This window comes from Sphaeramia orbicularis, chromosome 1 (assembly GCF_902148855.1).
Source record: "Sphaeramia orbicularis chromosome 1, fSphaOr1.1, whole genome shotgun sequence".
Taxonomy (NCBI): domain Eukaryota; kingdom Metazoa; phylum Chordata; class Actinopteri; order Kurtiformes; family Apogonidae; genus Sphaeramia; species Sphaeramia orbicularis.
Window position 1 is genome coordinate 28,141,455 of NC_043957.1, and position 24,916 is coordinate 28,166,370.

At 37.8% G+C, this 24,916-nt stretch overlaps 1 protein-coding gene across 2 annotated transcripts; it reads left to right on the forward strand.

Annotated features, from left to right (window-relative positions):
• Positions 1-934: 934 nt before the first annotated feature.
• On the forward strand, positions 935-24,916 carry stox2a (storkhead box 2a). Of its 2 annotated transcripts, none has more exons than XM_030138866.1 (4): positions 935-1,561; positions 15,439-15,591; positions 16,910-19,493; positions 24,056-24,916. In XM_030138866.1, the coding sequence occupies exons 1-4, from the start codon at positions 1,213-1,215 to the stop codon at positions 24,255-24,257; spliced, it is 3,288 nt and encodes a 1,095-aa protein (XP_029994726.1). In that variant the 5' UTR covers positions 935-1,212; the 3' UTR covers positions 24,258-24,916. The 2 variants fall into 2 exon arrangements, with proteins under 2 accessions (XP_029994726.1, XP_029994734.1); XM_030138874.1 differs by lacking the exon at positions 935-1,561 and adding an exon at positions 12,663-14,204.

A 24,916-nucleotide genomic window follows, 5' to 3' on the forward strand; every position in this document is an offset into this window, starting at 1 on the left:
TTAAAATTGCACTTTTTAAAAAAAATAAATTTCATTTTGGTCATGGTTGTTCATGTTTTTCCACATTTTTTTTTAACCCTTTCATGCATAGTGGTCACTACAGTGGACAGTTATTCTACAGCTGTTCTATTGTATATTCATGGATTTTGTTGTTTTACTTGCATATCAACCAACACAGTGGACACTTCTGCAACACCCCATACATTACAATTCATACCATTACTGTTCCTGTTCTTGCTAAACCTGATCTGCAGTAACATATTTGAGTCTAAATCAATTGCTAATTGTTATTAGACTGTAATTTAAATTTCTTTTAAAACAAAAAGTTGTTTTTTTTTGTTGCATATTATAGGATTGAGTAATAACTAGTATTATAGTATGTTAAAATGTGAGGAAACATCAGATTCACAGCATTAAAAATTATTTTATTTCATAGTTTTCGCACAGTATGTTTGGAAGTACATGTTTCTTTGCTTCAAAAAGTAAATGTATGGTGTCCAGCTGAGGGGACATTTTTGTAACTCCATGAAAAATAGTTTCATAAAGAAATTTCAATCACATTGGGGTTTTTTTTATGCCTAAAGAGGAATAAAAACATTCAGGAAAAAAATATTTATTTCGGTAATCATAATTCATGCATGAAAGGGTTAAAGGATGTAAAAAAAATTTGATAATATAATTTTACTTTTTTCACCCTAAAACATAGAAATTAGACATACAAATCTTGGAATTGACATTATTTTTGTATTATTGTTATTATTTTAATCATCCGGCCCACTGCAGGTCATATTGGGTCGTATGTGGCCCCTGAACTAACATGAGTTTAACAGCCCTGCCATAAATACTTTAGTAAACAGCTTTCATTTAAACGAGCAGCCCTTGAACGCGTCACGGCGCTAGTCCTCGCCTGTTTCCTCCAGTGTTCTGTAAATAGGCTTTAATACTCTTTGACACTTGGGACAGTCGGCTGCGGTGGACGCGTATCAGGTTGCCGCTTTTCCTGGTTTTACATGGAGCACCTGCGTTAAATATGATCTCGCAAAGTGAGTTTTCCTTTTCCTTTTCGCCTTGTTTTTTCCAACAACTTCAGAGTATCAGCCACTTTTGCAGGAGAACTTCAGCCAAGCGACACAACAATGCGCTCCAGTTCGGACGCGTCTAGTTTTCTCTGATTTCCTTTTGGGGTTACAACTAACTTTGCAACACCAAAGCATGGAGAAGAGTCTACAGATAGCCCCGCATTCTCTAGCTCTGGTCCTGTCGCAGGTTGGTAAAGATGAAGAAGAGGAGTCACCGTCTTCATCCTCACCGGCCGTGCGCTCCGTGAAGACGCAGCATCATCACACCGGCTATGAGGTGTTTGCCAACTTTAAAGCCGTGAACATGCAGCACTTCTGGAACAAGGCGCTCACACACGCTTTGTCCGAGATCTACTTCCTCGGGTGGATAGATGAACATGTACTGCTGATCCAAGGGAAAGAAGTCCACCTCCAGGTCCTCAGGAACGGATGGACGAGACGGACTCTCAAACCTCCACAGGGATTTAACATCAAGTACATAGGTGGGTTTGTTGATCCAAGTGTGTTCAGGGGAGGATAAGTTGAGTTTACTTTAAAAAAAACAAAAAAACTGAGGAAACCGGTTGCCTTAAAAGAGTTAAGTAATGAGTAATGAAAACTTGAGTGTATTAAACTTAAATGCTTGATTTGAATGGAATTGCAATTTTAAGTACAACACACTAAATGCCAAGTTAATTTAACTTAAAATTTGTTGCAATGTCAATTGCTTTGTATAATCATTAGACTCAATATCATCAGTTCATTTTACTCAATTCCAACTTCATTTAACCCTTTCATGCATTAATTGTGAGAACCTTAGTCAAAAATTTTTCTTCAGTGTTACTGTGATCGAGTTTTTTTCCCCTATGGAGTTACAAAAATATCCATGCATTTAATTTTTGAAGTAAAGAAACATGTGTTTAAAACCCAATATCAGAAAGTGATATGAAAACAATGAAATAAAAACATTTTTAATGCTGCTACTCTGATGTCTTCTCACATTTTAACATATTCTAATGCTAGTTATTACTCACTTCATGGAGATAATATGCAAAAAAAAAACCTTCTTGTCCAACAAATAACAATTGATTTACACTCAAACATGTTACTACAGATCAGGTTTATCAAGAACTGCAAAGTTACAGTAATGGTCTGAATGTCAGTGAATTGGATGGTGCGTAAGTGTCCATTTTGTTGGCTGATATGGAACTAAAACAACAAAACCCATGAATATACAAGAGAACAGCTGGAGAAGAAATGTCCACTGGAGTGGCCTATGCATGAAAGGGTTAAAAGATTTAAGTAATGAGTAATGAAAACTTGAGTGTATTAAACTTAAATGCTTGATTTGAATGGAATAGCTATTTTAAGTACAACACACTAAATGCCAAGTTAATTTAACTTAAAATTTGTTGCAAGGTCAATTGCTTTGTATAATAATTAGACTTAATAACATCAGTTCATTTTACTCAATTCCAACTTCATTTAAAGTCAAGTCTTTTACATTACCAATTACACTGTTTGATTATTCACCTTATTATATTGCTAGTTTTATGCAATTTGTAAGTGCAGGCGTATCTTTTAATTGATAAGACATTAATTTAGAAACATCTGACATGAACAGGAAAGCCATTGTTCTTCCTATGGCTCTCACTCATGGTGCAGCTCTACAAAAATACAAAAACAAACACAAAAAGGCCAATAAAACACGGCCATACACACATTAAGTCAAAATTAACACTAACGCCACAACCCCCGCTGAACCCCTGCACATAAAAAAAAATAACACATTTTCAACAACATGCCCAATACCCATAATGCAATGCAGAGATAAAAAGGTGTTGTCATGACTAAAACTTAGTGATTTAAATCCATTCAACTTAAATTTTTTCATACTTTCGACTATGTCTACAAACTAGTAGAATATACTAACATTTTATAGTAATGTAATAAAACTTAAATCATTTAAGTACATTGTAATTAAAGCATTTTAATAAATACAAAGTCCGGGTTTACAGTGTATAGATGAAAATACATAAAAACACAAGATCATAACCTATAAATAATAACAACTCCAAATGTTTGTTTTTATTTTAGTGCAGGGGTATCAATTTGAGAATTTATGAAATGCAAAATTTACACTGAATATATGAACAATCAAGGGTAAGAGTCAGAGTTATTTTATTTCAGGGGCCACACACAGAACTATTCAATCTGAAGTGAGTCAGACCAGTAAAATACTATCATAATAAACTGTAAATAATGACAAATTTAATACTGTCTCTTTGTTTTACTGTAAAAAAAATTAAAATTATATGAAAAAATTACACTTACAAACAGTCACTTTACAAAAATGTGAATAAACTGAACAAATATGAACCACCTGAAACATCTTAAGTGCAATTTTAACAATATTATGCCTGTTATTAAATGTTTTATGCCTCTGTAAATCCACTGGCATCTGTAAGTTATAATGGAAAACAGATTTTGGACACTGTTAAAATTTTACATAATCTCAGATGTTACTGTGAAATATTTGCGGGAGAAAAAAAATGTGTTTTAAAAGGTGTGGCTGCATCAGACATACACAAACAAATGCTAATGAGTATTTTTTGTTTATTATTAACAAGAAAAAATAACAAAACTATATTCAAGGAACATTATTTCACTGAAACATCCAGTTTTGACCTCGATGGAATGGTGCACATGCAGAAGTGAGCATGTGGGTTTGGAGAATGGCACAATATTTGAAGTTCAGTGACTTAAGAGTGATTCTTAAAGCAATATATTACACTGCATGCATGGGATGTCCAAAAAATGTTTTCCATCACTGTAAAACTGCACATATTTTTCTTAGGAAATTTCAGGTTATTTACAGTTGTTCATGTTATTCACATTTTTCTAGCTTTTATAACTTTGTCACCTTCATGGATGCTAAAAATTATTTCTTAATTGTTCTCATCCCATCTGGTTACTTTCTGAGTTTAGTTTTCCTCACTGTGGGAGACCAGCAGAATGACTCACTACTCCCTCTAGTGGTCACATAAATCCATCAGACCATGGGTGTAAATCAGTGTTTTTCAACCTTGGGGTCGGGACTGAAATTTCTAGTAGTTGATAAAAATTAAAAAACTTACTAATAAAAAATATCTGGTGAGTTGACAGAAACAATCCCAATCCATAAAAGACATGACAAACTCTGAAGCTGAAACTGAAGCACTGTGGTACTGTTTATCTTTCAAATGTTCATTGTGGTCAGTTTCAGATGCTGCAGCTCTTTCATAATTCATAGTTTAAGTTATTGTTTGTACAGTATTAATTGTCAGCCTTGAAATCCAAGCTGGACTGACTGTACATATCCTGACCAAGGAAAATAACATTCTCACTTTGTGCAGTAATCTACACCTGGCTTTTCTGCCTCCGTCCAGAATAATATACATTACACGAGTAAAGACCAAATGTCGTCTAAAATTAACATTTATGTGCAACATAGTATAGCTAACTATTACAAACAACAAATTAATGTTAGCAAAAAATATGTCTCCGTTTTGAATCTCTGGGGTCGCCAGAAATTTGTGATGTTAAAATTGGGTCATGAGCCAAAAAAGGTTGGGAGCCACTAATGTAAATAGATCCAAAGTGTATCTCTACAGTTCACTGCAGTGGCATCTTTCACGGAATGTCAGAGCTCCTTATTCTAAATACTCTGATGATACTTTTAGGTTATTTTTTTCATATTTGAAAGCCAAAATACTACATAGAGGAACACTCAAGTAGAAACACCACCATAAACATCAGCTCCGCAAAGTGAAACATAAATCTTCTCCCAACTTGTCAAAAAGACATTGACTATTCTTACCATTTTTAACCAAATGGCTAACTGATTATTTGTGGACATTCCTGCAACCCACACACCCTCTCTCTTACCCACTCATCATGCAGGTGAACAAGTGCTTATGAGAACTTTCATCTACAGGGGTTGGACAAAATAATGGAAACACCTAACATTGTGGCATCATAGAAGGTGTTTCCATTATTTTGTCCAACCCCTGTATAGCCTTTTGACCTCTCCTCTCAGTCATAGCGATTACAGAATAAAAACGATAAACACACACCATGGCAAAATCTATCAGTTTTAAAAGGGTTACTCGTGGCTCCTTCCCTGACACCACAGTATAATGAATGAATACATTACTCCCGCTTTCTGTCCCTTTAGGGATACATTTTTTTCTCTTCAGTTACACAGACATGGTGTATCAAGTATCATGGAATTGTTGCGTTGTATAATGAGTTATTCCATACTTGATTTTTGTGTCTGTTCGAGGCTCCACTTGTTGCTTCCAGTTGCTTTTATAGCAAAGAAATGCAGCAAATTGGTAAACTAAGCTGAACTTCCTCTCTTTTTTTTTATCGTAAGTTAAATTCATATTCATTCCCCTGAGGTTCATATTGTGTGATATTGACTTCTCCTTCTATGAATCCAGTTAAAAATCTGTTGGCAGGTCGCTTGAAGCCAGTTGAAGCGAGTTTAGATAAAGATTTAGGCAACGTCTCACCTTCTAACCTTAGCAGCTCCATATAATTTTGAGCTTACTCATACAGATTTAAGAGTTAGAACTGAGACTTGGTTTTAATTGAGTTGAACATTCCCACACACGTACTCATCTACATCTGACAAGGCTGTAATTCATGTCTGTGTTGGGACAGGTTTGGACAACTTAAGGTACTGTCTGGAAGTCTGTTGCACCCATCATATGCAATGATTTAGAGGCAGCTTGTCATGGATAGATCATCTTATTAATGTCTACTTCACAACACAGTCTTAGTTTAGATCATCTTTTCTGTCAAGTGCATCAAACAGAAGCGCAGTAAATAGAAAAATTATCAAGGGAAGAGATAATATGATTTGGCAAAGTGTTAGATTTCAATATTTGTGTTACTTCTCTTTGTGTAACGTTGACTGATGCTGCAATATCTCATAACAGATGTGCAACTAATCTAACAGGTTATTTTCAGAGCAGAACTTGAAATTTGTCATTTTACATTTTACATCCAACAAAGACCGACTAGACTCTTCATTGTTGTGACTTATTTGTGTATTTTAGCAGATTTTCAAATGTTATCACTTATAATCAGATTTCACAAGTAAGCTATTAGACAATGATTATGTAGTTTCTTGAAAAACCCCAGTAAGTGCAGTCCAAAGGCAGTAACAGACCTGATTAGCCGGTCTGCTTTTCTATCTGCCTGTCAGAAGAGGTGACAGAGCTTCACTGACTCTACCAAAACAAACATCGATAAGCTGTGGAATGTTTATCTATTAGCTAATAACTCACCAAACCATGTAACCAACACTGAACGTGCATATACTGATGGTTCAGATGCAATGGAGATGTGGTTCAACCTATAGTTTTTAATACAGAAATCCACTTCTAACTCATAAAGACCCAAATATCCACCGGCGACCAAAAGCATGTACTGATGTAAAATGTTTAATACCTGTTGATCCACTAATCCCATCAATACATGTTAATAATTGGTGTAAAATGCAGTTTATCATCTTTTCATGGTCATCAGATTTGACCCACTTGAACATTCAGAGGCTCCGTAGTGAACATGGAAACACCGTCATCTTCTACAACATTGATTTACCAGTAAAACCTATGGAGTTTGATAAATAACAATGGATGGAACCACTTGTTTTATGTTAGTTATTGATATCTTCGCTGAAAAAATATTTTTTTCTTCTTTTTTTTTGTGTTTCTGATATAATAACCTTTGAATTTACTCTGAGCTTGAATGAATATCTACATGATCAATGAATTAAATATAGGAAAATACATGATTTACACTGGAAAAATGTAAAAATACAGAGCATAATATATAATAAATGGTGATAAATCACTTAAAAAGATTAAATATAGAGAGCAATTCATTTGAGAACTGCCACAAAAGTAGCACTGGGTCTTTCTGGGTTAATGTTGAAAGGTAATCACTGTTTTTTTTATTAGTTGATCAGTTGTTTGCTCTCCAAAAGGTAAAAATATGGGCAGCAAATGATCACATTTAAAAAGCAAACTAACCAATTAGTTGTTGCAGCTCGATGTAACTCATGGCATAAGACTGTGTTCATAAATACCTGCTCACTAACAGATTATGCTGCAGCAGAATAGAATAGTGAACTCCTGCATTAAATGAGGAGTTTCATCTATCGCAGTTCATCTGGTTTTTATTATCTGGATTAACTGATTAGTTGCTTAGTCTATAAAAGGTCAGAAAATCATGAAAAATGACAGTGATGATGTTCTCAAATGCCCTGCTGATCCACTGGTCTACAAGTAAAATGCTTCCAGAATAGAAGTAGTGAAATTTTACCACTTGTGAGTCACCGATAAAGAAAAATTAAGTCAAAAATGCTGGTTGGCTGAAGTTTCCAAGATACAGTCTTTGGTCAAAATGTGAAATTCAAGAATTAATGAGAGAATGGGTTTTACCCCAAAGGAATATTTGTCTCAGAGCTTCCAGATCTACTTCAAAACACCGTCTGCACATTACAATACATTCACTTTACAGGTTCTATCTAGTTGAAGATTTAGAAATCTATTGTATAAATGCACATTAACCAATACATATATATATATATATATGTGTGTGTGTGTGTGTGTAGTAACACTTTGTCATAAACCTTAAAAACATCAGCAAACCAGCACTTTTGTCATTTGTTTTCCGATTAATCTTATTGAAATATGTAACATTTAGTGCATTTAATCACTGAGGAAGATAATTTCGAAACAATTGTAGACCAGTGACCATCACAGAGGATGAAAGAAACCAGGAGTTATTCAGATTTAAGAATCAGGATCTAAAGATACTCAAACCAATTGATCATTTATCAAAATAGTTGATATTTGGCAGTTGATGGATTATGTTTGGCAGCTGTAATTTCATCCTTTTTGCTCCTTGACGTCGCCTAAAACTACTCTACTGTGCCACGGGTATTTTTTAATGAATACAGTTAAAGCTGATTTTTCTTTACACAACGGATAAAACCCCATCCTAATGAATCTTTATTTTCTCTTTATTAACTTCATTTGTTCTTTTTTCTGTATTATCGTAAAAATCCATACGGTATTTATTTTGTAGCATGAGCTACGAGTTTCTGTGTGACTCATTTTCTTAGCTTTTAAGATGACAGTTTCTGAGGCAAGTTCAAACAAAGTTCATATACATTTTTACAGGCGTCTATAGGCTATTTATTAACCATATATGTCGGGGGGTCAATATAATGTGTAGTTCTATGCATGGTGCACTGATATGTTTTATTAACAATTGACTGAAGGAGTAGATTTCTTTGGAAAAGACATCTTGCACAAAAAGCATTGAGCATTTTACAGATTCACTGACAAATTCATATTCATGTCAAAATACAAACTTTAAATAATTCAATGTTTTATCCCAAAAATATGTGATCAAGTTAAAAATAGAATAATGCATTAGACAATTCATCGGGATATTTTCAGCAATAATTAGTTGGATGATTGATAGACACCTGTATGGAAGCAGAAATAATGTTAACATCATTCCTGCAGCCATACAGTAGTAGTCGGTTTTCCATTGGACATCTGTGCAAAACTTTGCTTATATTTACTAAATGTCGAGAAAAACAGAAGTGCGTAATGTCGGTTTTTCCATTAAATCACAAAAGCGATGATTTGTTTATTTATTATCGCGAGATGACACGAGAAGTCATTCCATAAACATGGCAATGAACGTAAATATTGTGTTGATTTACAGATATATTCATTATTATAACATATTACCCCTCTATCCCATACTAAATTAAAAAGTGATTGGGTTTCCTGGTGTGTCCACACATATCGCGACATGTTTCTTCTTCTTCACTTGTTGTAACGTCCATCATCTGTTTTTTTAATTCACCTGATTTAACTGTGAAAAAAGGTCTTTCCATTACAGTTTTGTGTGATATACCATTTGCGTTACACCCAAAAAACCACCTCTCGCCAGCACAAAAACTTTTAATCAAAATATGAGACTTTTGGCAAAATTGTCATTTTTGCATTAGGTACATTTTTATGCACAAGTTATTTTTGCACAGTTTGAGGGTCAATGGAAAAGCGACTACTGTTCACATTCTGGCAGGCCACAAAACAAAAAGCATCATTGTGTATTTTCAGCTGTGTGGAAACAGTGTTTTTAATACTGACAATTCAATCTGATTAACTGAGGGACTTTGTATCCGTTAGCAGGTTATAAACAATGGGCTGGGAGGAGTGTGGGCTCTTTAGGAAGGAAAAGTGGAGCAGTGGTTCAGGAAAAGTCTGTTGCAGTGCATTCCCCTGGTGTAGAGGAGCTCTCCAATGGAAGGAAAGGGAGGGTCCCAGCAGAGAATTGGGGGAAATGTTTGACGCAGCACAGAGATTCATTACCATGTATCTAAATGTCAGATCAGGATGTGATGAGGCTGTTGTCCTAAAAACTGTTTTGTGAATGTTTGTAGTGTCACATAGAGAGTGTTTTCATAGACGGTCCACTGGAGGGCAGACCACAAACAAAAATGTTCCTATTTAACAGGAAGTTAAATGTATTAGGCCGCATACACACTGGCTGCCAATTGCATTACGGTTATACAACCTTTTTTTTTTAAATCAATATGTCAATCTAAACAATGCAACATTTGGTTTATGTAGGATTTATCTTGCATGGAGGTTTCATTGAAGGACTTTTTATTGGCAATAGTAATAAAGATGGGGCATTCCTTTGGCGTAATCTGTAGCACAGGCTGTTAAACACACTCTTATTTGTAGGTTATCTTATATCTTATGTATTTCAGTGACTAAAACAATAGACATATAGCCAAATTTACTAGTTTAATTATGAATCTACTTTGAAATTTCCTCTCTAATACTCTAATACTAATAACATGTCTTAGCTACATTAGCTATTAGCATTAATTAGCATTAGCATTACATTGTTAAATTATAGGTTATCCTGCCGATTAAGGAGGCTAGCTGCAATTTGTGTGCTCACAATTTTATTACACTTATCTAATACAATAGTGTTTGTTTACATGAATGAAGTAGCTTAAAATATTTGGTGGTGAGTGGTATTTAAATCATCCCCAGCTTGTCCAAAGTCAGCACTCACCTCTAGCTCCAAAACATTATGACAGATGCATGCTAAAGTCGAGGCTTCAAAACATCACAGTGTTTACGTCCACTTCTTTTATACAGTCTATGGTCTGATTATTGCTTCACACCTCGTAAACATCCATGCATTTTAGACCCATCATTTCCATTCTTATCTTTACATAGACATATACATAGAATGCCTGAACTTTTGCTCAGCTTACAGAATAATAATAAAGTAGCTTACATGATTACACGATACACTGCTAATTATCCAGTCTTGGTTAAACATTGCAAGTTCATCATCAAACCTTCTTCTCAGAGACAATCCATCCTTTCATATCATGGTTGACAACAGGCTACAGTCACACACATTTTGAAGCACAAAATTATATTATGAGGTGGGGCATTCAAAGTGGATCTCCATGCTAATTTCAGTAGTTGTAAAAAACCATACATTGACATCTTGGGGAGGACATGAAAACTTGTATTTCTTCAGACTTTGCGGTGATTTTACCTGATAATTCAACATGTAACCACTATACATTCTCACCGATTTTGTGTTGTGAAATTTTTAGCTGGTATTTAATGTTAGCTGATAGCTAAGCTAATTTTACTTAGTGTCAGTGGTGCAGAGGAACAGAAGAGAATTACTGAGACGGGAACAAGTGTCAAGATTTTCACAGAATCCTAGAAAACAATGTAATGTAAGTTAACATATGTACAAGTAACTAGGGCTGTGTACTGGCAAGAATCTGGCGATACAATATAAATCACAATACTAGGATCATGATATGATATATCACGATATATCATGATGCTGTTAAAAAGACACTTTTTTGTTTCTTTGTTTTTTAAAGATTATTTCCAGGAAGAAATGAATTACACCAGAAAGATGTACAAATACTAAACACATTTTTAATTGATCAGAACAGGATCTAATGCTATCACAAATTTTTTCAAATTCTCCTAGTTTCCAAAGGAACTAACATCTGCCTCTCTCAGACAGTAAAAAGGGCTTTTAGGAGTTAGCAGTGTTAAATAATAATAAATAAGATATAAACAATAAAGAAAAACAAAAAACAAAAATGAACCTCCATCATATCTGCATTAAATAAATACCTAAAAATATCAATACAGTACTTTTTAATATTGATACAGTGTTGTGAAAACAAATATCATGATGTACTGCAGAACTAATATTTAATAAATATATAACACTCCTACAAGTAACCAAGACATTTATCATTAACGCTGCACTAAAAATATTACAAATTGCCCCTTTAATACACCAAATTTTACAGTCATGCCTACACTTAATTTATTTATTCAATTCAAGTTGTGTAGATAAACTCATGAAATCCTCAGATTTTAGTTTGTGGAACCTCTAAACATTTGTCTATTTTTGGGAGAATATCAGACATTGGTAATCAAAGCAGAGCAAATAATATATGCTCCAGTATATTTTACATTACATCACCAAGCTTTTCAGGGAGATAATGTTTAAAAATGAAATGATTACAGCTGGTATAGATGTTAAATTTCTTTCCACTTCACTATCAGGACATTCTCCCACCATCTGCCTTGTTAGTGTAACTGTGTTTTGCAGAGCTAGGTGAAGGATCGCAGGTTCTAGCGTCGATGCAGGACTATTTTCTGCCCATATAACAGACAGTCGGTCCGTCAGTCCTCGTCTATGTATGTGGTGTCTGTCTACTCCTTTCTTGAGCAACTGGCTCTTTAAGGGAACAGCACTCAAAGGTAACAGCTATGAGATCATCGGCTTGCGTCGTCATGGCAACAAAGGCTGTTGCAGCACTACTGACAAATAAAATGGCTGGCGTGGTGTCACTCTCCCTCCCCTTCTTTTTCTTCTTCTTTCCTCTTCTACTTCTTCTTCTTTCCTCTTCTACTTCTTCTTCTTCTTCTTCTTCACCTCCTCACCCCTCCTCCCCATCCCCCTCCTCTCCTCTTTGGTATCACTGAACTGGAGCAGATTGCCTGTGACACTGTCCCCCTCCATCCGTGCCCTGTCCTGCCCTCTCACTTTGCTCCTTATTCTTGTCCCTCCAACCGTCCATTCACACTCCTCACATGTGACTCAGCAGGAGTCTGCAGGGAGGAGGAGATGCCACTTTGGACGTGATTAAGGTGATGCTTTTCTTGTGCTTGTCTGAAAAAGCCTGCTCGCTGAATCAACCGGTGAGGAGAAGGACACACAAATAATGAGCACCTTTAAAATGATTCTCTCTGGTTGTCAAGCCTTACTGTTAGGTGAGATGCACAAAAACACGTATGGTGGTTTAAGGGGGCCCTCATCTTTCAGGAGAGGATGGGTGGGGTGAGGTTGAGAGATGGGAAGGAAACAGTCCAAACCATGAGCTTTTCCCCTGGACATCATGTGAAAGCTGGATATCTTTTTTTTTTTTATTTGTGTGTTTCAAGCTGTTGATATTTGCTCTCCTCTCTGCCTTATGCATGTCCTCAATCTCTCTCCCTCTCCCTCCTCTCTTACATCCTCTCTTCCCCTCCCCTCAGCCTCAATCACCCAGACACAGATGCATGCATGCTCACGCAGAATTGCGCGCAGCAGGCGGATGCGCGCATACACACACTCTCTCACACACAGACATCCACGTCCACACACACACTCTCTCTCTCTCTCTCTCTCTCTCACACACACACACATACACACTCTCACACACATACTCACACACCCTTCCTGGAGGTGCTGGGAGCAGCTGCAGCATTAGCGTTGAAAGAGATTTGCCGTTGACTGGAGTTTGCATCCCCCCCTCCCCGTGTTAATGAATGGATGCTACGGCGATCGGCTCGGGAGTCTCTTCCTCTGGATTGCGGGAAACGGTGGATATTTATTCTTGAATTTATTTATTTATTTCTATGCTCTCCATTTTTTTCTCCCCACCCTCTCCTGGTGTGCTGTTGTCGAAAGGACGATGGGGTCTTGTGCTTGATCGGATAAAGATGGAGGTGAACGTGGCATCTCCGCTGCTTGGCATACTATTGAGGTTTCACTGCCCGTTAGGGTGAATGGAGCTTTTATTTCTTTTTTTTTTAAGTGGGCTCTTTTGTTTTCTGGGGAATCGGCGAGCACTCCTGTGGTGAATTGAGCTATTGTCGAGGACTGGGCCTCTTAAAGCTTTGAATCTCTGACCGTCCATCCATCCCCTCCTTTACTTCCATCCCCTGTTACCTTTTTGCGCACAGGAACAAGAGGATCCCAAACGGATCACTGAGATCTCTCCTCACCGTACTCCTTGCTTCCAATGCCCCATTTCCCTCATCTCTACCCCTACCCCCCCGCCTCCTCTCTCCTACTCCCTCCTCCCACATCAGAGCGGCTACGTAATGTGCCTCCCTACGCATGCAAATGGGGATGCTACAAATGGTGGCTGGGACTGATGCCGATGAAAGGGTGATGCCTCGCGCAATCACCTGCACCTGCGCCGCCGCTGCCATCGCTCCAGATCAGCCGATGACAACCACCCACAGTGTGAACAGAGTCATTTGTAGCTTGCTTGCGGATGTAAATGAGACGTGTGTATGTGTGTGAAGGTGCACACTGGTTCCTGCCATGTCTGGTGTGTGATCGCTCTAGCGGGACGTTCTTACTGATGCGGGGGAGGCACTGAGCCCGAGGTTGGTCAGCCTCCCCCTGCACACCCTCCCCCCCCTTCCTTCCCCTCCTCCCCATTCCACAGCCCCCCCTCCTACCCCACGCCCCCTTCTTCCACAAGCCCCCCGGGGGGTGAAGGCCACCTGGTTAAAAATAATAATATTAATAATAAAGGGGTGACGATGAAGAAGAACCGCAGCAGCAATCTGCGGCGGGCCTGGCCCAGCTCGGAGCTCACGGAACGTCCACTGGAGCACAATCTCTCCCGTAGTGAGAAAGACATCCGTGTGCAGCAGAAACAGCATCTTCCTCCCCCTCCTCCTCCTCATTTCTCTCCGTCCCCGCCAAGTTATCGTGCGCCAGGTGAGTGTGACACGCCCACAGCCAGAAGCTCCACCCCCTTTACGCACAGTTGGTAAAGTTAGCCCGAGTTTGATCCTGCGGTAGCAGGTGTAGTTTTCATACAACAGAGCTAACCTACAAAATGTCGTCTTCTGTATTTATCAAATGATGGGAAATTAGAATGTAGACCATGGAGAAATGATTGCATAAGTAATAATTACAGGTGTATTAAATAGTATGTGACTGTATTATAATCTCAATACTTAGAAGTTCAGTGATACCAGTTGTAACATACAACAATACAAATATCCATTTTCTACCATCTAGTATGAAAAAACCACACACAGCACAGGTTGCATTTTGTACAAATTCACTGGCAGATCGAGCTTTTCTCCTGTCTGCTAAAGCCTCGTAAAGCCACATAAAGCTTAAGGGCCTGAGATACTGAGCAGAGATAACGTCATCGTGTTGCTTAACTGACCATTGAGATGTACAATGGTGAGCAGGCAGGGGCCTGTGTGGATATCAGCACAGGTAGAACAACTATGGACTGGAAATGACAACAGACTTTTGAAAATTAATCAGTCATCCATCAAACAAAATGTATCTTGTAGGATATTCACATGCAGATGTTGAATTACAAATCAAATCTTTAGACTTTGATTTGATAGTTTGTGCTTTGTATTATGTAGTCCTCTATTTATGACCAAATTTAGGTCAGAGGACAGTGACACTACAGCTCAGATGCGGCAACGGTGGAATCAGCAATGTGTTGCTTTACAATCTTTCATCAGGGCAGATGTTTTCTCTTAGAGAGGCTTGAGGCCGGCCCGTCTGCTCGTAGGATGATCTCACTACTCACCATATCACTCTGTTGACACAAAACCCAGCTTAATTCAACAAAGGCATCAACAAATTTCTTGCACATAGGCTCTCTGTAGAAATACCGAATTATATTTGAATTTTGTTGCTTTTAAACAGATATACAATCAAGGATTATGTAAGATTTGTGTCCTGCTTGTGAGATGATGTGATTTGAGAAACGAGGTTACAAGGATTCAGGTGATCTCATACAGTACTACGATTGCTGCAGCAGCTGCCTTGCTTTGCTAACCTACGAGAAACAGGAGGAACGAGAGGCTACGGAAGCAGAGAGAGGAGGGGTGCTGTTTGACCATTACATCATAGCTTCACACGCTGCGCCTGCTGTTCATTCATGATCTAACAGTAGTGTTTGTGCCCCCTCCTCCTGTAGGTGACGTGTCTCCGATCAGTATGTCACCTATCAGCCAGTCACAGTTCATCCCGCTGGGGGAAATCTTGTGCTTGGCTATCTCTGCTATGAACTCTGCCCACAAGCCGGTCAACCAGGAGGCTCTGGTGGAGCACCTCACTGCCAGCTTTCCAGGTACGCTCCTCTGACCTTGTTCTTAAAGTGGGACATGCAGAAACTGCCTTTGAGAACTCAATGTAGTATGTTAGAAAAATTACACATTTTGGAAATACTCTGAAAGCTAAAAATGTCTTAGGTCCATTAACGAATACATGTGTCACATTTGGGTACATTTTGTTCTATTTTATGCTTGTTAGCAATTTTTTTTTTATCTGTGATCCTCTTTCTAAATAAAGAGAATCATACCTTCCATAGTCATCTTTGCTTTTACACTTCTACAATACCAGATTGGATGCGAGTTGAACTTATAAGTTGCATCATTTCTGTGTAAAAACCTAACAGGGGGTGATGTAATGTCAGGCAACACAGGGCTGTGCAGGACAAAGGTTATGAGCTGTGATGTTTAAAACAGGCCATCTATTATTTTATATTATGCTCCATCATTTATTTAGTTTTGTCACAATATTCACAGCAATATTTTTCACTGTTTGGACACTGCATTCTTCCATTTGGCACAGATGCAGGCAGAGAGCTTATATCTGGTTTTGATATTTTAGACTTATTTTATTTGAAACTGTTGAAAAGTATATTCTATTTGCCTTTTTATATTTGATATTAATATTTTCTGTTTTGTTACATGCCCAATTGAAAATTTTACATGGTTATAAACAAAAGGAGAAAAGTAATACAGCACATCATATAAAGGTAGCTTTTATTTGTCAGGTAAAAAGTGCAATAACCAGTAAGTGGTCATGTAGTTTTGTTTTTTTTTTCTTATATATATTATATAAAATTTTCTTCACAACCTCAACCAGTCCTCCGTACTCAATACTTATTATTACACCAGTATTAATCATAGCTTAAATTGTTTGACATCAAGTAGTTTATATAATTTATGCTGTTACAAATGTTTTTCCATGACAAGCACAGGCGTTTCAAGACCTTTTTTTTATCATTTAAAATTATTATTGATGATAAAATACTGAAAGCTAGGTCTGAAAAACATCTTTTATAGTTGTGGTTGATGATTGTTTAGCTGTGGAGAGTGATTACAATTTTTTTTAAGTATGATATTTTTTTCTGGTCTTTTTGTGCCTTCTTCCTGGTAAAAATATATTGTAAAAAAAAGTAGACTCAAGCTAACATGGACACTAAAAAAAAGCTAAACATTTTCATTATATTAAAAGTAAACTGACAAATCCACTAATGGAAGTCACAGTGAAATTGAAAAAGAAACTCAAAAAGAAAAAATAATGGTGCATTTAAATGTAACAATTTCCTAAAGAAGCAGATGTTCACAGTGTCTTGTCCTTTATGTTTGTGCTTCTTCCAGGCGTGCCTACTCCCAGCTCAGAGGTTCTGCGACATACATTGAACATGCTGGTGCGGGAGAGGAAGATCTACCCAACTCCAGAGGGCTACTTCATTGTCACTCCCCAGACCTACTTTATCACACCCTCCCTCATCAGAACCAGCAACAAGTGGTATCACCTGGATGATCGGCTGTCAGAGCGTCAACCACAACAACAGCAGCAGCAGCAGCAGCAGCAACAACAACAGCAGCAACAACAGCAGCAGCAGCAACAACAGCAGCAGCAGCAACAACCTCAGCAATGCACTTTGCCTCAGTCCAGCAACATCACGCCATCTACCCCTGGCTGCTTGAGAGAGAGGCCTGCACGCAAGAATAACAATGAATCATACAATTCCTTTCGTGAAGATACGTCCAGACTTCATGCCTCAGCGCTCCAGAGTAAGTCACCAAAGGAGCACAGGGGTGACTCCTATCAAAGTAAGCCTTCCAGGGATCACAATGGTGGAGAACCACCAAGCACGTCAGCCAAGGAGCACAGAGGTGATCCGCCATCATACCCTTATCCCCCACTTGCCACTTCTCCTCCCGTCCAGCAACCGCCTCAAGAATCAGCCGATAAGAGCAAAAGCATCACTTCTTTCCCTTATAAAACAGACACTCTGACCAAAAAGAAAGAGGGAAGTGGTAGCGGCAGCGGAACTGGAGAGAAGCAATCCAAAAGGTTTGGACTCAGGCTCTTTCGGCTGAGTTTCAAGAAGGACAAAATGAGGCAGTTGACGACTTTTTCAGCCCAATTTCCCCCAGAGGAGTGGCCTCTTCGTGACGAGGATGTGCCAACCACCCCTATTCCTCGCGACGTAGAGATGGAGATAATCCGCCGAATCAATCCGGAGCTAACAGTGGAAAATGTTGCACGGCACACAGCAGTGATGAAGAGGCTGGAGGAAGAGCGTACACAGAAGAACAAGGCAGGGTCTTCAGCTCAGCACAGCGCACGCAGCAGGAGAGGAAGGGGCCACAGGAGGGCGCCACATGGTAAATCCCGCTCACACAGCAAACCTAGAACCTCCAGGGGAGACCCGTCTGAGGGTTCAAACTGGGACCTCGTATTCATGGAAAGGGATTACCGCTTTTTTAGCCACTCGTTAGTTCGCTCACCTCGGGAGGCCATGTACACACTGGAACGTAGGCGAAGTGGAGGCACGACATACCTGGTCCACAGTAATCCCAACATTACTGAATCATACTGCCCTGTTACCCCTGAGTGGGATGTTTCTGGGGAGCTTGCAAAGAGACGGACAGAGATGCCATTTCCAGAGCCTTCCCGTGGGACTTGCCAGTCCAGAGTGCAAAGAAGTCACAGTCACAATCAGGACAGAAAGTCGCGTCATGAGAGATCGGATCAAGCAAAAGAACGTTCTCGGTCCATGGACAACTCTCTTAAAGGCCCGTCAATGGGGGCACCAGAAGACTTTGAACCCCCGCTGGAGGAGCGTAGTCATTACTACACTGATGATGGAACCCTGCGGGCCACACAGAAGTCCTCCCACTACTCAAGGATCATGTTCTCTGCTGCTAAGTTCCACTCTGATTTTAATGTGCCTGATTTGGGGAAGGGGAGTTTAGATGAGTCAAGGATCCGGAGTACAATGGAGAGGAACAAAAGCAGAGACAGTTTGCCGACTTACAATGAGCTAATGGGACTTTCTCCGAAGCCCTCAACAGATGAGTACTTCCAGTGCAATACGTCAAATGAAACAATCCTAACTGCCCCTTCGCCTCAGGCAAAATCAGAATATGACACATTAACCTCATCAGGGGGACTCCGAAAGGGCTCTCCGGCTGACCGCCAAACGCCTCACCTCACCTCTCCTCACACGATGGAGTACAAAGAGGATTTGTCGGCAGCAAAGGGACAGAGTGGCTCAGTCCGACTGACTCCAAGCCAGACGCCAGAGCCGGTGCAAAATGCGCGTTTGACGCCACATCAACACAATGTAGATCCTGGAGGGGGAGGTGGAGGTGGTCTGGTGATCAAAAGAAAAGAGATCTTCAGCAAGGACACTTTGTTCAAACCTCCACACAATGCCTTGTCCACAGGCTATGTGGACAGCAGCTACACCAAGTCTGGCACATTGCGGAAAGCCTCACATGCCAAATCAACCGAGGCCCTTGACAATCCTGAGCCCCAGCAGCCTTCCAATTCAGCCACTTCTTCAGCGTCACCTGCAGTTTTACAAGGCTGCTTAGAGCCAACAGTCCCCTCAGCTTCCTTTGACTATTATAATGTATCAGACGACGAGGAAGAAGAAGAGGCAGAGGAGGATTTGCACAAAGAGTTGGCAACAGCAGAGGACAACAAAGACCATGGGGAAGGGGGTGGGAATGGTGGAGGTAGTGGCGGTGGTGGGGAAGGGACCATGCAGTGGCTCTTGGAGCGAGAGAAGGACCATGATCTGCAGAGAAAACTGGAGACCAATCTCACGTTACTCAGCCCCAAGGAGACAGAGAACAGCAGCAGCCAGAAGTCGGCCCACTCTGCCCGGTTGGACAGCATGGACAGCAGCAGTGTCACAGTGGACAGTGGATTCAACTCCCCCAGGTATGTATAAAAATGAAGAGTGCACATGATTCAAAGTATTTAAAAGGTTGGGTTTGTACTAGTATTGGTGGTAGAGTGCGGCACTCATGTTCAGGTACTACAAAAAACACTTTTCTGAATTCATCCTTTGCTGTAAAACCATAAACTGATGTAGAATCTTTATAACTTTACTGAGAATCATTGAAACAAGACAGTTGGACAGATTCACACATTTGTACCTCATTATACTGTAAATGCAAACATTAGAGCCAGGCTGATTTCCTGTATTTTTTGGGCCAGTGCTGCTTGATCTATCAAAGTAACATTTTTTGTAAGTTTCCTTAAAATCAGTAATCAAAAATCTATGACAAAGACAAGTATTGGATGCAGGACACACACAAGAACATGATTATAAATATAAATAAATAATTATAAATATACATATATATAACTTGATTAGAAAAAACCTTGACATGCACCAAATATTCTGTCAAAAGTTTTTATTCCACAAATTAGCATAAAAAATATACCAATCTTAACATCTGAGAGAGACTTATGATACTTCAGGCTGACTCTAATTTTGATGCCTTAAAATGATTGCATTGATGGTAAAGTCACTGAATTACTCAAGTACAACAAAAACAAACTCATTCTCCTTTTGCTTTTAACTATTGTATTGACACATATAAGCCTTACAGTATCACCCATAACATTTTTACACTAGAGGACAAAGATCATAGAAATCATGGTGATAACTGTGAATGTTTTTAGGGGGAGAAAAAAGGAAAAATCTGACAAGAGTGGTCACATCAGGATGTCAGTGGTCCCATCTATAGGGCACAAGGGTTCACTGAATGGTTTGATATATGATTTTTTTTCTGGAAGAATGATGTTGATCTATTGTAGAAGGATAGAAGCCTCTTTAGACACTTTTTGGTGGTTTTCCCTTCAACCTGTCAATAGTTGTGGAGTATTTGTTAATTATTATAACTTAAATAGTAGTGGAAGAAGCAGTCAAACTCTTAAGTAAATGTACTCATATAATAAATGCAGGGTTTCCCCAGTTTTCAGACTACTTAGGTGCTGTTCGTGTTCAAGCATTTTTCCAAGTTTGTGAGTAAGATACATGGTAGTGGAGTCCGGAGGTCCTTACCCAAGAAATTTTAATGTTAAAAAAAAACATTAAAAATACAGAGTTTCATTGCCTCTGATAGTTTTTGTTATCATACTGTATATCTGTACAAATCTGTTGAAAAAAATCATCAAAAACTTTCAAAGAGCTTAAAAACAAAACTTACTGAAGTGCACCAAGGACCAACTCTTCAATTATTATGTCTGGAAAGAGTCATTTTAGATAGTTCTGATGCTCTCCATATTGGTTTTACATAAATCAAGTTTAGTTAGTGATAGGGGAAACCCTGAAAGGTATTCATATTAGAGGTCGAATGATGGCAGATTTTTAAAAGCTGATATAATGTCAATGCAAAGCAGGAAGAAGCTGATTAATCAACCAATATCATCCCTGCCCCTCCTCCCAAAACCTGAACTGAAAATGTGTTATTCCTGTCTTTCAGTTTATTATATTATATTTATTGTAATTTAAGTCATCTGTTGAACTGAACTGAAGTTAATGCAATCTGAATCACTGATCCTCAAACTCACCATAAAAAAATTAAGGATGAGTTATACCACTTTATTCAAAGTTAATATTTATTTTAAAGAAAAAACACCTAATTGTTTAGAACCCTAACAATCCCTAATAATCATCAATCAGCCAAACCAATCGATCAGTTTGTCTCTAACTCAAATATAAAAGTGTGAACAAATTAGAGCATAAATATATACTGAAATTGTTGTAAAAAGTACTCAATTTACACAATGACTCTTTTCTCTCTCTCTCTCTCCATATATATATATATATATATATATATATATATATATATATATATATATATATATATATATATATATATATATATATACATACATATGTGTGTGTATATATATATATATATATGTATATACACACACACACACATATATATATATAAAAAACTTGGCAGTTGATTATAATTGTACTGCAATTCTGTAGTTCACTGTTGAACTGCAGACCTTTATTTCTTATCTACCTTTTTTAAAAATATATCTACCTGAAAAATAGAAGCTTGATCTTTTTTTTTTTTTGTTTTTCAAAAAATGTTTGTTGCATTTTTGGGTTTACAGATTACAGTCCTGTTTGTGAATTTATGTCAGGCATAAATCAGTAAATATTGAAATTAGCATTTCCAGACACAGATGTATAGATTCTGATCTGACAGTGTGTGTGTTGATGAAAACAGGGATTTTAAAAAATGTCCCATATGTCTCTCTGACCGATAATCAGTACTTACATAGCCCTAACTCAGTTATGATTTATCTGTTTCAAACTGTTATATGTAAAATCACAGGATTAAGATTACTTCTTTAATCTGATTAGTGACAAATCCCTTACTATAATTTTCAAGTGTGTGTAATAAGTAAAATAAATAATTGAAAAATACATGCAAAGTAAATTGTGTTATGTTGTAAACAGCTGGAACAAATGACAGGAATCATCTGTTGTGATGAACCCTCAGTGGATTATCTCACTTTATAGCATCTTTTAGCCTCTTTTGAAGTTTCCCAGCTCACAACTTCCCTTTATTTTCTCTAAAGTTAAAATCAACTGAGAAGGTGATGTCAGTGTTGATCTAACTCACTAATGAGAATTTACGTTGTATTGGCAATGACCTTCCTTTCCTGCTGGAGATATTTATGGCACGTCATTGTCCGTCATCTTCCACCATTTCCTTTCTGCATTTCATCTGTCTGCTGTCTGATACTGACAAAATGTCCAAAAAAAAAAAAAAAAAGAATTCCTTGCATATTTGTATGCCAATGAATAGATATATCACCAAAGAAAGGCTGTTTTGCTTCACAGTTATTGCTTGCTGTAATTAAAAAAAAAGAAAAATTTTTTTGGCTTTCTGATATCATAATTATGTGCCTAACTTGTATATGCCTGGCATGGAGACATTCAAATAAAATGACTGAGTAAATACAGTTTACTACGTAGTTAAATAGAGAGTTCTTTCAGACATGCTAACTGGTTGACTAAGCTAATATAGCGTTTGATTCATCTTAATCACTAGTGGTGAAACAGTACATGTAAATGATTATTACTCAATATCTAACAGTTATTTTAATGATTAATCAATTATTACTAATAATTACTAATAAGAAAGTGATTAAATGAGGCTAGTAAGTAGATACTATTGACTTAGCTGAGTAGCACTTATCTTGACAACTAGCTATATGGCAAATATATCATTGTATTCCAGTTGTTTTAATACTTACAAAACTATTTTACTCAATACACATGAATTACTCAAAATAGGTTTGTAATCAAAACTGGAATATATTGACATATTTACCATATAGCTAGTTGTCAAAATAAGTACCACTCAGCTAAGTCAATAACATCTTCTTACTAGCTTTATTTAATCACTTTCTTGACTTGGTAGTAATAATTGTTAAATCATTAAAATAACTGTTAGATATTGAGTAATAATCATTTACATGCACTGTTTCACTACTTGTGTGTAAGATGAATCAGACACTATCTTAGTCATTTTCTGTGAATGTCTGAATGCCAGGCATATACAAGTTTGTCAAAATGAGCAGTCAAAATGCCTACAAAGACAAAAGTTTTGTCTCCTGTATGCTAACAGAGCTGTACACAGACCATATGCAATTTATGCTAGACGTTCGTATAATTCATTATTTTATTATACTACCAGCTATTTTCTATTAGAATGAGCTTAATATTTCTCTGAGGGCTGTACACAGTTAAGAAATTTCAAGAAAAATAAAGACATGTATTTTATGCCTTAAAGTTAGGGTTGCCAACTCCCTGAAATTAAAATAATTTCAGGGAAGGTTGGGCTGGCCAACCCAATTGCCTTCACCGCTCCCGGGGTGGTGAATTTATTTTACCTTTTTTGTGTGTGTGAAAAAGTGTGTCCGTTTTCAGCTCAATACAGGACGCGCACTTTTGTTTCTAAATACAGATTCTTTTTTTCAAGGGACAGTTGGCAACCCTACTCAAAAGGTAGCCACATGAACAGCAGGCTAAGTTAACACTAAACTTAAACGACAGGCTATCAAACCTGTGTTTCTATAGCAACATATTAAAAAAACTGTAATAAATTAGAAAGCAACTAAAAAAAAGGACATTTCTGAAGAGGATGTGGATGTGTTTTTTTGTTAAGTACTAGGCTGCATCTTTTATGTGCAGTTTCCTCCTTTTTTGATCCTTTCTGTTTTCATTTTTAGCTCTGCATCTACAGCTGATCTGGTTTTATAGCTTTAATAATGTGGGATTATCCATCTCTAGTCTGCAATGTATGGTTTAAAATAGTTTTGTATTTTAGTGGTAATCCTCTTTGTAGCTAAGCACCACGCAGTCTAAATACTATGTTTTTTTTTTTTTTTCCCTTTGCTGGTTTTATTTCACGATGTTCTTGAAACTAAGTATTTGACATTGTCGCATGTCTTATGTGCAGGACACGTGAAAGCCTTGCATCCAACACATCCAGCATTGTGGAGAGCAATAGACGGCAGAATCCAGCGTTGAGCCCAGGCCACATTGGCACCAGTAGTATCGGACTGCCATTCAGCTTTCGTGCCATCCCAGAGCCCCCCACCACACAGCCTGAGAAACTCCAGAAGTCATCAAACTGCCTAGCTTCCATCACCAGCGTCTGACAGGCAGCACAGACTGGGACTGTACAGGTGGTGGAGGAGACGGGAAGTGAGGTTTTTCACCATTTGGTCTTCACTTTCGTTAACCAATACACACACATACACCCAAACACACATCATCAGACTCCTGAGAATCAGTTAATTGGGACTGTTACAAAAACTGGCATGGCTTCAACAGACTGTTACCACAGCTTCAAGAACTCTACTGCAAAAAAAAAAAAAAAAACAGATGAAAAATGACAGACAGATAGAACATCACAACCGCTGGAGGTGAAGAAACCTACCTGAAGTACCTGGATTTTGGTGACATGGACTCTAGTTTGGCTTATATCAAGATTCTTGATTACTGGTATTGGAAAGTAGTAGACTATAGGATTCAAGTTACATTTGGAAATATCAAAAACTTTTTATATTACTTAACGATACATGTCCAATTAAATGTTCTCCTTCCTGAAGTAGCGTCAGTTCTTCAGGACGATTCAATGTATCAGCACAATGTCGAGACAATAAAAGTTGATCCTGAGAACAATGAATGAAAGATATAAAAACATAAATCAGCTCAGATTTGTGTAACGCAATGCAAATGATGTATGTATACTCGATACTTTTGATATCCTAATTATTATAATGGTGGTATTAAAGATGCTATGTGACCAAAATGA